The sequence below is a fragment of the Eumetopias jubatus genome, unplaced genomic scaffold (assembly GCF_037043125.1).
Source record: "Eumetopias jubatus isolate StellerSeaLion01/CBP00866 unplaced genomic scaffold, mEumJub1_p1.0 scaffold_8, whole genome shotgun sequence".
NCBI lineage: Eukaryota > Metazoa > Chordata > Mammalia > Carnivora > Otariidae > Eumetopias > Eumetopias jubatus.
Window position 1 is genome coordinate 115,489,372 of NW_028274814.1, and position 13,506 is coordinate 115,502,877.

The 13,506-nt window shown below is 35.0% G+C and overlaps 1 protein-coding gene across 1 annotated transcript in view; it reads left to right on the plus strand.

Moving 5' to 3' along the window:
- Positions 1–12,919, plus strand: part of MRPL42 (mitochondrial ribosomal protein L42) — a 33,317-nt gene extending 20,398 nt beyond the window's left edge. Inside the window, exon 6 of the mRNA XM_028105525.2 lies at positions 10,189–12,919. Coding sequence (XP_027961326.1) covers positions 10,189–10,234 — 46 coding nt within the window. The 3' untranslated portion in view covers positions 10,235–12,919. The remainder of the gene's footprint in view (positions 1–10,188) is intronic.
- Positions 12,920–13,506: the final 587 nt, after the last annotated feature.

Here is a 13,506-nt window from a genome sequence, read left to right on the forward strand (position 1 = left end):
TTGACAGAGACAGTGAGAGAGGGAACACAAGCAGGGGGAGTAGGAGAGGGAGAAGCAGGGTTCCTGCTGAGCAGGGAGCCCAACGCGGGGCTTGATCCCAGGACCCTGGGATCATGACCTGGGCCGAAGGCAGACACTTAACGACTGAGCCATCCAGGCACCCCATAAATTAAAATCTTTAAAAAATATATATAACCGTGTAAGTTAAGCACTTTTTGAAGTATCTTTTCTTAGATAGATTGTTTTGAGGTATAATTTACATACAGAAAAATTCACTAGTTTTAAGTATTCACTGTGATGAATTTTGACAAACGTGTATACAATTGTATGATTACTACCACAGTCAGAATAAAGACTGGTTCATCACTCTAAAAAGTTCTCTCTTTTGCAGTGAGTTTCTTCCCTTTAACCCCACCCTTGGCAGTCACTGATCTCCTTCCTATCACTTTTTAGAATTTCATGTTTTTCCCTTTCTAGAATTTAATGTAAATGGAATTACATAGTCTGGAGCCTTTTGTGTCTGGCTTGTTTAACTTAGTATAATGCTTTTGAGATTCATCTTTGTTGTTGTCTTTACCGGTAGTTTATCCCTTTTTATTTCTGAGTAATATTCTCTTGTATGGATAGACCACAATTTGTTTATCTAGTCACGAGTTGTTGGACATCTTGGATTCTTTCCAGTTTGGGCCTGTTATGACTAAAGCTGCATAAATGTTCAAGTACAAGTCATTATTGACATATTTTCGTTTCTCTTGGGTAAATACCTAGGGGTAGGATTAGTTGGTCATATGATAAGGACATGTTTAAATTCATAAGAAACTATCAGAGTGGCTGAACCATTTTTCATTCCCAACAGCAGTGTGTGACAGTTCCAGTTGCTCCACATCCTTCCCAACACTTGCTATTATCAGTCTTTTTAATTTTAGTCATTCTGTTGAGTGAATAGTAGTATTTCCTTGTGGTTTAAATTTATGTTTCCCTAATTGCTAATAATTTTGAGCATCTTTTCATGTGCTTATTGACCTTTGTACGTTTGGGAGGGTTTTTTTTTGTTTGGGATTTTTTTGGGGTTATTTTGGTGAAATATCTGTTAAAAGCTTTTGACTATTTTTAAAAAGCAGATTAGTTGTCATATTATGGTGTAAAACTTGTGGATCAAAGTCCTTTGTGAGATATATGTCTTGCAAATATTTTCTCTCTGTGGCTTGCTTTTTCACTTAATAGTGTCTTTTGAAGATCAAAAATTTTTATAATTTTCATAAAGTCCAATTTACAAATTTTTCCTTTACATTCTACTTTAAAAAATCTTTGCCTAACCCAAGGTCACTAAGCCTTTCTTCTGTGTTTTCTTCTAGAAGCTTTATAATTTAAGCTCTAATATTTAGGTCTCTGATCCATTTATGGTTAATTTGTATATATGGTGTGAGGCATAAGTTGAGGTTCATTTTTTTGGCGCATATATATATATATATCCAGTTGTTCCAACACTATTAGTTGAATATATTATCTTTTGCCACTGAATTGCCCTACCAACTTTGTTAAAACTCAGTTGACCCATATATGTGGGTCCAGGATGTCATACCATTCTGTTTTGGCTAAATAACTTTTAAGCCTTGAAATCAGGTAAAGTCCTCTAATTTTGTTCTTTTTTTCAAAGTCTCAGCATTTCAAACTCTCAGACTCTCTTAGGTCTTTTGCATTTCCATATAAATTTTAGCATCAGCTTATCAGTGTCTATAAAAAAAGCCTGCTGGGATTTGAAGGAGATTGCGTTCAGTCTCTAGATCAATTTCAGAATTGCTGTCTTAATGGCATTGAATCTTTCTGACCATTAAAATAGTATATTTCTCCATTTATTTAAGTCTTTAAAAATTTTTCACTTAACAGTGTTTTATATAATTTGCAGTGTATGGATATGGTACATATTTTGTTAAATTTATTTCAAATATTTCATAATTTTTATGCTGTTATAACTAGTTTTGGGTTTTTAATTTCAGTTTCCAAAGATTTGTTGTTTGTAATACAGTTTTATTTGTTGTAGAAATGTGATTGATTTTTGTTTATTGATGTTGTCTCCTGTGATCTTGAGAGTAGTTCTAGTAGTTTTTTAAATATATTCCTTAGGATTTTCTGTGTAGATGATCATGGTATCATTGAATAAAGGTAATTTTACTTCTTTTACAATCTGTGCTTTTTATTTATTTTTCTTGCCTTATAGCACAGCTTAGAGTCTTAAGTAAAGTGTTGCATAAAGTGTTGAGAATGGACATCATTGCCTTTTTTCCAGTTTTAGTGAGGGAAAGCATTGAGTCTTTAAACATTGTGTGATGTTTCAATATGGGTCTTCTTATAGATGCCCTTAATCAGGTTGAGAAAATCCCTTCTATTCCTGGTATGGAGAGTTTTGATCATGAATGGATGTTGAATTTTGTTGGATGCCTTTTTCTGTATTTATTAAAATGATCATAACGTTTTTCTTTTTTAGTCATGTGATGAATTATATTGAATGACTTCAAATGTTGTACGAACCTTTCATTCCTGGGCTAAACCTCACTTGGCGATGATATATTATTATTATTATTTTTATGTACTGTTTGGATTCTGTTTGCTAAAATTTTGTTGTAGAATTTTTACATCTTTGTTTATTAGGGATATTGGTCTATAGATTTATAATATCTTTGTCTGGTTTTGGTTTCAGAGTAATGCTTGCAACATAGAGTAGGTTTGGTACTATTTCCTCCTCTTCAGTGTTTGGGAAGGGTATGTGTAGAATGGGTATTATTTCTTAATGTTAGAATTGACCAGTGAAGCCATCTGGGTCTGGAATTTTCTTTGTGGAAAGATTTTTAACTGCAAACTCAACTTCTGTACTCAATAGAAAGGACTATTCAGTTTATCTCTTCTTGAGGGAGCTTTGGTAGTTTGTATCAAATCCTTTTGGGATTTGCCCATTTTATCTAGATTGTTGAATTTATTTGTACGTAATTTATAATATTCCTTTATTGTCTTTTTAATATTTTCATAATCTGTAGTGATGTCATCTCTCTCATTCCTGGTATTGTTATTTTGTTGATTTTTTTGAGAACCAGCTTTTGGTTTAATTGATTCTGTTGTCTTTCTGTTTCCTTCCTTCCTCCCTCCCTCCTTCCTTCCCTCCCTCTCCCTCCCCCTTCTTCCTTCCCTTCCTTCCTTCCTTCCTTCCTTCACTTTCCTCCCTTTCTTTCCTTCTTTCTAAGTAGGCTCTACACTGGGGATTGAACTCACAACCCTGAGATCAAGACCTGAGCTGAGATCAAGAGTTGGATGCATAACTGACTGAGCCACCCAGGCGCCCCAGTTTTCTATTTTTCCTCGTTTTTATTTCCTTCCTTCTGCTTTCTAGTTTCTTAAGGCTTATTGTTTAGAAACCTGTCTTTTTTAAGTTTTTAATGCTATAAATTTCCCATTAAGCACTGCTTTAGCACATCCCACAAATTTTGATATCTTTTCATTTTCATTCAGTTCAAAACGTTTCCTTGTTTCTCTTGTGATTTTTTCTTTGACCCATGGGTTATTTAGCAGTGAGTTAATTTCTAAATATTTGGAAAATTTTCAGATACCTTTCTGTTACTGATTTCTAGTTTAATTCTGTTGTGATCACAAAGCATACTTTGTATGATTTCAGTCTTTAAATTGATTAAGATTTGTTTTATGGCCCAGATTGTGGTCTGTCTTGGTGAATGTTTCACATATATTTGAAAAGTAGGTGTATATTGCTAGTAGTGTTCTAAAAATATCAATTAGGTCTACTTGGCTGATAGTGTTGTTCAAGTTTTCTATACCCTCACTAGTTTTCTGTTTATCTAATTGATTATTATTAGAGGAACATTGAAATCTACATACTTATGGATTTTTCTATTTCTCCTTCTAATTCTGTGTTTATATATTTTAAAATTCTGTTACTAGCTGTACATATGTTTATTATTTATATTTTCTTGATGAATTGACACCTTTATCTTTATGAAGTCATTTTTTTTTACGATTTTATTTATTTATTTGACAAAGAGAGACACAACGAGAGAGGGAACACAAGCAGGGGGAGTGGGAGAGGGCGAAGCAGGCTTCCCGCTGAGCAGGGAGCCCGACGCAGGGCTTGGTCCCAGGACCCTGGGATCATGACCTGAGCCGAAGGCAGACGCTTAACGACTGAGCCACCCAGGCGCCCCTGAGATCTTCTTTTTATTGCTGCTAATATTTCATATTCTGAAACATAATTTGTCTAGTATTAATATAGCCCAGCCAGCCTTCTTTTGACTAGTGTTTACATGATCTATCTGTTTCTGTTACTTTTAACTTATCTGTGTCTTTATATATCAGGTGGGTTTCTTAGAAGTAGAATATAATTGGATTTTGCTTTTTTGTCCAATTTTACTTTTCATTTCAGTATCAAGCCATCTTAAATGCTGTTTCCTTTGATTTTTAGTATTTTGCTCTTAGCTCACTTTCTTCATGAAATTTAATTTGATTATAGTCATTTTGAATAGCTGTTACCCCTATTAGCCCAACTGTATATAACTATAGGTGGCTAGATATCTGTTAATGTTATATCTATATATATTTTTTAATGTTATATTTATATTTGTCGGTAATTTTTTGTTTACATCTCCTGCTCTAGATTATTCTCTCTTCATCAGGAATGCATCTTTTGTTTTGTACTTTTCCATGTGATCTCTAATACAGTATTCTTAATACAGTGTGTGAGTGCTCAGTTGCTGTCTGATGAAATATTATCTTACCTAATTATCTTCACAGCTTCTTGAAGGTGTTCAGTTTTTCTTTTTCTTTTTTTAAGATTTTATTATTTATTTGATAGACAGTGAGAGAGGGAACATAAGCAGGGGGAGTGGGAGAGGGAGAAGCAGGCTTCCTGCAGAGCAGGGAGCCCGATGCGGGGCTCAATCCCAGGGCCCTGGGATCATGACCTGAGCCGAAGACAGACACTTAACCGACTGAGCCACCCAGGGGCCCCTCAGTTTTTCTTTGAAATGGTACTTTATTTATGGTAGTTTTGGGGGTGGTCCACTGGTAAGTTTCTCAGTGATTCTTAGAAGTTTTATTCCCAGAGTTTAGCTATCAAATTATGTGGGTTTATTCAATTCCCATTTCATTTAGGAGAGTCTCAGGTAAAGTAGGATGTTCCTTATTATCAAATTCTTAATCAAGGTCAGCAAAGTGAGTTTCATGATCCCAAGGTGTTGCCTCACTTCATTCAGTCCTGAACCTACATGCATTTAATTATTGACTTCACCCAGAGTGGGTGGGCTGGAAGGGTAGGTAGCATGACTGTACAAAACTGATGCTATGAAATAGCCCAGTGGCCAGTAAACATTGGTGATTAGATAATCTCAAGTCTGGAAGTCTAAAGTTAATATTGTTACTACTAAATTTGTGAATTGCCTTTTGCCTTTTCCTAACCCTGGTGATTTTATTTACTTTGGGATGGCAATTCAGAGAGTCTTAGATTTGGGCTTTATGCTGAGAGTGGGTGCTAGGGCTGTTTTGAATTTTTAGTGTGGGAGGTGGGTGATGAGGAAACCCAGGACATTGGGTTTGGGGTTAAATTGAACTTTTAGTTCCTTACCCTCTGCCTTTGCCCTTATGACTATTTTTACATTCATTTGTGCAGAGGTTGATTTCAAAAGATAACATATGTAACCATGCAGCTCCTGCTACTTCCTGTTTTGATATTATGGGTATGAAAACAAATTAAACTAGCTTAGCCATTACATTATATTTACCAGAAGTCATGGAACTTTGAACATACTCTTTGAAAGGTGCCCCTTATGCAAATCCATTTTTTTCATATTCCCAACAGCAGTTTGTGTTAGATAGCCCCTTTGTAAATAGTTGCTGAGGACATGATTATGAGTTGTTTTGCCCTCCCCAGCAGCCCCTGAGGTATCTCCTGTTGGCCTTTAGGGTCGCCAGTACTCAGAAAACAAGTATGTCAGTGCCCTTATTTGCTAGCATTTACGTACAAGCTGTTTTTCCTTTCTTCAGTCTTCCTCAGTTGGCATGAAAAAAATCAAAAGTGATGGTGCATTCTTTCCATTATAATTCTTTCCAGAACATATCATTTTAGCAATATTACAGTCCCTAATGGTTGTGTGTGGGTTTTCTGTTATTTTTCTCCTTAATTCAACTTCAATAACTTCATTGAAACCCTTTTTACGTATCCATAGTTCATATACTAGCTTGGTTTCTTCTACTGATTCCTTTTCATCTTTTTTACCTCTAAGTTTTGGAGTGCTCAAGGACCAGTCTTCGGTTCTCTGCTCCTTCCTGTCCCATTTTCTAAGACAGTGATTTCATCTTGTCTCATGGCTTTAAATACCTTCTGCATGCTAATGGCTCCCAATTCTATCTCTGATCAAGACCTGTCCCCTGATCTCCAGAACTGTATATCCTTCCAGCTGCCTACTTGACATATCTAATAGGCATCCCTAACTTAATATTGTCTCTGACTGAGCTTCTGATGGTCTCCCACAAACCAGCTTCTCCTGTAGCCTTCCCTATCTCAGTTAATACTAGCTCCATTCTTCTGGTGGCTTGGGCCAGAAACCTTGGTGCAATTCTTGACTCTTCTCTTTGTCTTACACCCAACATCTGATCTGTCAGCAAATCCTATTAGCTCTTTCTCCCAAAATATATCCACATTTGACCAGTTATCACCATTGCTTTTGCCACCATCCTGGTCCATGCCACCATCTTTTGCCTGATTTATTGAAGTTACTTCCTAACTGGTCTCCCTCCTTCTGCTTTACTTCTCTATAGTCTGTTCTCAGCACATTGCCAGAGTAACATTTTTAAAGCTTCCCCTAGTTCTTAAAATTTTTCTGTTGAAAACCTTCTAATAGTTTCCCATCTTACTCAGAAAAAAGCTAAAGGCCTTAACTGTTATCTATAAGAACCTGTGTGATCTGATCCTCCATTACCTCTCCACTCATTTCCTATTGTTCTCTTCCTTATTTACTCTGTTCTAGCCACATGGCCTCTTGGCTGTTCCTTGAACATGCCTTTCCTTCAGAGCCCTTTTACTTGCTGTTCACACTACATAGATTTCTCTTCCTGGGCGCCTGGGTGGCTCAGTCGGTTAAGCGACTGCTTTCGGCTCAGGTCATGATCCTGGAGTCCCTGGATCGAGTCCCGCATCGGGCTCCCTGCTCTTCGGGGAGCCTGCTTCTCCCTCTGACCCTCTTCCCTCTCGTGCTCTCTATCTCTCATTCTCTCTCTCTTAAATAAATAAATGAAATCTTTAAAAAAAAAAAAAAAGAATTCTCTTCCTGCTAGTATCAGCAAACCTAGCTTTCTCACTTCCTTTGGATTTTTACTACCTGGCCAACTTACTTGTTTTCCTGTTTCCTGCACTGGAATGTAAGCTTCATGAGGGTGGAGACTTTGTCTTGTTTTGTGTACTACAGAATTCTTAGCACCAGAAGTAGTCGCTGGCATGTAGTAGATGCTCACACATCTAAAAATTAATAAATGAATGGTTAAATGATCCTGATTGTCATAATACCTCTTAAAAAAGAAGATAGTAAGCTAACATAGCTCTACTACATACAAAGTTATGTTGGAGGAAAGAAGGATAGAATGATTGAAAGAAGGCCAGATAGAAAGTAAGAAGGATTTGGAAAATAATTTTAAATTTCTTAAAATGTAGAGCAATCCTATAAATGTATGAATAGCAGTACTCTTTTATTTAAATAACTATTTTATTATTTTTCCATGGAGGCCACAAAAATTAGTTACTCCCATCAGTAGGAAACAGATCTGAACATCAGGCTGCAGTGTGAACCAGGAGATAAAAGTTCTGCTCTGGGTTAAGAACTGTGGACTTAGATGTCACTGAGTCATTGTGTAATTTAAGAAGGGTAACAGTGTGTCTTGGTTTTCCAGGAATAGTCTTGGTTTAACTCTCTTGTTAATTATTAATAGGTTGGGTTTTAATTATCTAAAGGGTCCGAGTCTGATAAGTTTTAAGGGCATCCTATAATTAAGGTGCTTGCCCCTGGCTGGTGATTGTAGCAGATATTGAAATTTGTGCATCATAAGAAAGTGTGACTTCCCCGGGGCGCCTGGGTGGCACAGTCTAAGTGTCTGCTTTCGGCTCTGGTCATGATCTCAGGGTGCTGGGATCGAGCCCTATGTCTGACTCCCTGCTCCACAGGGAGTCTGCTTCTCCCTCTCACTCTGCCTGCCGCTCCCCTCTGTTTATGTGCATGTGCTCTCTCTCTCTCTCCCCCCGATAAATAAATAAAATCTTGAAAAAAAAGGAAAGTGTGACTTCCCAAACCCCTATTCTGGTGATTAGTTGCTTTAAGAGAACACCTTTCAGGGTTGCACTAGTAAAACCTTGATTATCTGGCACATAACTGGAACCTTTAAGAAAATGATAATTTTCTATAATTTTTCTATGCCAGTATAAGTACTTGTAGAAAAGTTTACGTAAATTATATTATGCTACATGTATTATTCTACAACTTAATGTTCTGTGTTATTGTATATAGATGTACTTCATTATTTCAACTTAATTTCTGTTTTGTAATTTTCAAAAAATCAGTATCAAAAAACAATGTATAGGAGAGTTGCCTGTATGAAACCATAAGATAAGCAAAAAAGAATGCTTTCAATATCTTAATCACAAGTAAAGAGCATAAGTAAGATACGTGTCTTACCATTTATGGTGTAGAAATCCTTACATTGTATTTCCATATTAGCAAAAAAGTAAATAAAAGACCAACTTGCCAAAATTGGTCTTAAGGGAATTTTTGAAGAGAACTCATTACCATAAACACATGTACTCTTTGTGGATAAGGAAATGCAAAGAAGCAAAAAGAAAAATTCTCTCTGGTGAAATCACTCAAAGTCAATCACTGCTAACAATGCATTTCATTTCTCTTTTTTTGTTAGCTTGTGTTATTTTTACATGGCTTTAATCATACTGTATATATAAATTTGCATCCTGCATCTGCCCCTCCCTGATTAATATTTAATATTTTGGTATTAAGATAGTTAATATTTTAACTATTTTTCTATATGCTTTAGACTAGATTTCCAGAAGAGGAATTACTAGATCAAAAGCTATGACTATTTAAAAATATTTTTTGATATATATTGCCACATTGCTTTTCATAAGTATTATACCAGTTAATACTTTAACAGGTTGGGTCTGATGTTGCTTATTTCATCACAGCTGTGCTTGGGTTGGGCCTTATGATTTTTAAAATATTTGTGATTGCAAAAACAAAAGTTCCTCACTGTTTTAATTTGTACCTCTTAACATTTTTGTGACATACATTTTCTATAAACATTATTAATTGTATCCTATTGTATATTAAAACATGATTTTGCAGCTTAAGAGACCTCCATTTAGGGGGAAACATCCCCTTATAAATAAAACTTAAATAGAGCATGTTCAAAATACAATTATTAATTTGATTTTGTGTTTTTTTAACATTTATTTATTTAAATGTTTTATTTATTTATTCATGAGAGTCAGAGAGAGAGAGAGAGAGGCAGAGGCAGAGGGCAGAGGCTCCCTGCAGAGCAGGGAGCCCGATGCGGGACTCGATCCCAGGACTCTGGGATCATGACCTGAGCCGAAGGCAGACGCTCAACCATCTGAGCCACCCAGGCGCCCTGCTTTTGTGTTTTTTTAAAGATTTTATTTTTTATTTATTTGAGAGAGAGTAAGCATGAGCCGGGAGGAGGGGCAGACGAAGAGGGAGAAGCAGGCTCCCCCCTGAGCAGGGAGCCCGATGCGGGGCTCGATCCCAGGACCCTGCTATCATGACCTGAGCCAAAGGCAGGACACTTAACTGAGCCACCCAGACACCCCAAGACAATTACTAATTTTTAATTAAGGATAAATTATCCAGGTTACCATATTGAAATTAACCTCAAGAGTGGCAAAAAATACTTTCCAAAATGCTTATTTAGTAGAAAACAATTTTCACAGTGGGGAAATATGGCTTATTATTAAGAAAAATTTAAATATTTATCTTGGATATACCTAACATTATATTAGGTTTCATTGATTTCATTGAGTACTAATGAACAACAAACTAATCATAGATATTTGATATTTCTTTCAGGAACAGTTAACATTTACTAAAATAACATCTTAAATATTTTCTTCTTTTCAAGGTATCATAGACGGCGTAGGAAACTGGATCCTCCAAAAGACAGATGATACTGAGGTTTTCAGGAATTGAAAAGATGTTATCTTGTGTCTCATTTGCCATTTGAGAAAATGCAATTGAGTATATTTACTAATATGTTATATAGCAAAATAATAAAATGTCTTCATGTATTAGAATGTATATTTCTTTATATATACTAGGGAATTATGGATTTGACATTCTTACTTACAGAAACCTACTTCATCTTACTTTGCTTTTGAGATATTAAGATTTACCATTTATTTTTATGTGTCTAGTGTGATTATTTTATATTATCAGCCAAATATTGTTAGTATTAATAGAAATGTGCATGGTTCTCCTTCTCAAGGAGATTTTTAAATTGCCTTTGAAAAGAAACTCATGAGGTCCACCCAGAAAATAAATGTTACAATTCTTTCTTGTGGCTTCTAGGAAATAATTAAATTACGGTTGACCCTTGAACAACTCGAGTTTAAACTGTGTGGGTCCATTTATACACAGATTTTTATTTTTAATAAATATAGTCCAGTACTGTAAATGTATTTTCTCTTTCTTATGATTTCCTTAGTAACAGTTTCTTCTCCCTAGCTTTATTGTAAGAATACAATATAAAATACATATAACATGTAAAATATATGTTAACTGACTATGTTATTAGTAAGGCTACCAGTCAACAGTAGGCCATTAGTAATTAAGTTTTGGGGGAGTCAAAGTTATAGATGGATTTTGACTGCATGGCAGATTGGTATCTCTAACTCCCTTGTTCAAGGGTCAACTGTAGTTACATTTTAATTAGTTCTGTCTGCTGGGTCCTTTATATACATCATTATTAAATTCTCACAATAATCCTTTAAAGAAAGAGCATCATCCCCATTTTATGGGTAGGGCCAAATGACTTGAACCCTATCTGCTTAGCAAGTGGAGAGCCAAAATCCAAATGGTCAGGCTCCAAAGCTTTTTTACAGTGCATTACAGTGACAAAGGGGTATTTTCTTTCACCCAAGAATGTACTTTCCTAGAAAGAAAGTACCTTTTGCTTACAAATTATATAATTTGTTTTGAGATTTTTTTTTTTACTGGCTCTTTAAAAAATTATGCTAGCTTCAAAACACATGCAGCTCTGGTTAAAATGTTAGTATCACTAAACTAGTGTTATGAGAATGTTAATAGATTATTCTGCTGTTGATTGTCACTACCACCTTATATGTGATCCTTGGTGGCATTACTGCCCCTGTGATTTCTATTTAGGAGGTGAGGAATCTCTTAAGAAGGTGAAGTGTTTTATTCAAACTTGTAAAATATTTGTGGTATTTTAAAATCTGATGTAAAAGACGATTTCAGTGAAGTGAAATTGAAATGAAATTCATTGAAATGAAACTTCATTTAAAGTCTGTTATTGAATCTAGTTCTTTTAATAAAGGAACTCTAGCTGAAGGTTTAAATATTTAGTAGAATCTATGGAATAATAAATAGGGAAGAGTAAGGGAAATAATAATGGCCACCCTCTGTTATCAAAACGAAATGTTTTTTAGTGGCTTACTTTTTCATTAATATATTAGGGGGGAAGATTAAAGAAAAACAAGTTGATAGAACTTAATAATCAGAAAGTTTTACCAGACATGTTTAATGACATTGAAAAATGGTTAAATTTTTTTCAGGTTGATTTATATCCAAATTTTTATAAAGATTGAGATATGCCACATTTTAAAAGTAGGGAGAATAAAGAATTGAATTAAATTAAAAAATTTTTTCTAAGTGCAAAGATGTACTAAATGGAGATTGTTCAACTGTAAGATTCTTAAACCACACATCTGCATGTCAAAGCTTTGGAGAATTAACTTCAGTCTTATTGTATTAGAAATACAGATCAATACTGTAGTTGCTGGAATTTTGGTTTTCATGGATTGCTGTTATTTAGTTTTGCTAAGTAAGTACATATTCTGTCACCACCATCACCTCCTTTCTGGTCCTTCCATTCCCTACTACCCCAGGGGTACTTATTTGCCATCACCAACATTTTATTAAATGTCCACTTTTTTGTCTCCTTTTCCCCTGAAACTTAAAAACTACATAAGGTGGGACGGTCCTTTAAATGGAATTAATTTAGCTTCATGAAAAATTCACTACCCAGTTCTTTTTTTTTTTTTTAACTACCCAGTACTCATTTGTCCATTGGTGAGGTGGATCAACACACGTTAGGCTGATAAAAGCCACTATCAGTGAAACCACCAGAGGGCACTCTCACATAGTGTTCAATTCAAACGTTGCTCACCCAAAGGTAGTAGTAGTAACTTAAAGTGCTTAATTACCAGAGAATATTTGGATGTTCTTTAGGTAGGAATGACTAGTAGAATAAATGGCAATAGTGAACTCATTATTTATTCTGTTGATCTAGTTGTGAAGCATTTACCAAACCCCTAAAACATATGAAGAGGCTTTATACTTTTTGCTAGCCCAATAGCAAAAAATGGTCCCTTCTAAGGATGATTGTGTCTAATTCACTAGGATCTACTGAGCTACTTAACTTTTATAATGATGTTTTTTTAACCATGAATATAATACATTATTATGTTTTTAATTAAAAAATAGATAAATAGAAAATAAAAATTACCCATAATTGTCCCTTGTAAAGATAACAATAAAATTTTTGCTTTCCTTCTTCCATTTTACTTCACTGCATAAATGTATTTCAGAAAATAAAAATAGTATTAATTATGCATGCTATTTTATAACTTGTTTTATTTCATTTAATATAATTGATTTTTTTGCCATATCATTAAATACTCTCATGTAACAAATGCATAGTATTGTATAATCCGGTTGTTATAATTAACTCCCTACTTTTAGACATAATCATTGTTTCTGTTTGTCCCCTATTATAAATAATGCTGTTATTAACATCCTACTAGATACTTTTCCTTTTTTCTAAAAGACTTTATTTTTAGGGGCACCTGAATGGTGCAGTTGGTTAAATGTCTGACTTGCTTTCAGCTCAGGTCATAATCTCAGGGTCCGTGCTCAGTGCAGACTCTCTCCCTCTCCCTCTGCCCCTCCCCTCCTCAAACAAATCTTAAAAAAAAGACTTTATTTTTTAGAACAATTTTAGGTTCACAGCAAAATTAAATGGAAGGTACAGATATTTCCCATATCCCCCCACATACATAGCTTTCCCCTTATCGGTATCACCCACCAGGATAATACATTGGTTACAGTTGATGTACCTATATTGAGATCATCACCCAGAGTTCATAGTTTACATTAGGGTTCACTCTTGGTGTTGTGCATTCTCTGGGTTTTGAGAAAT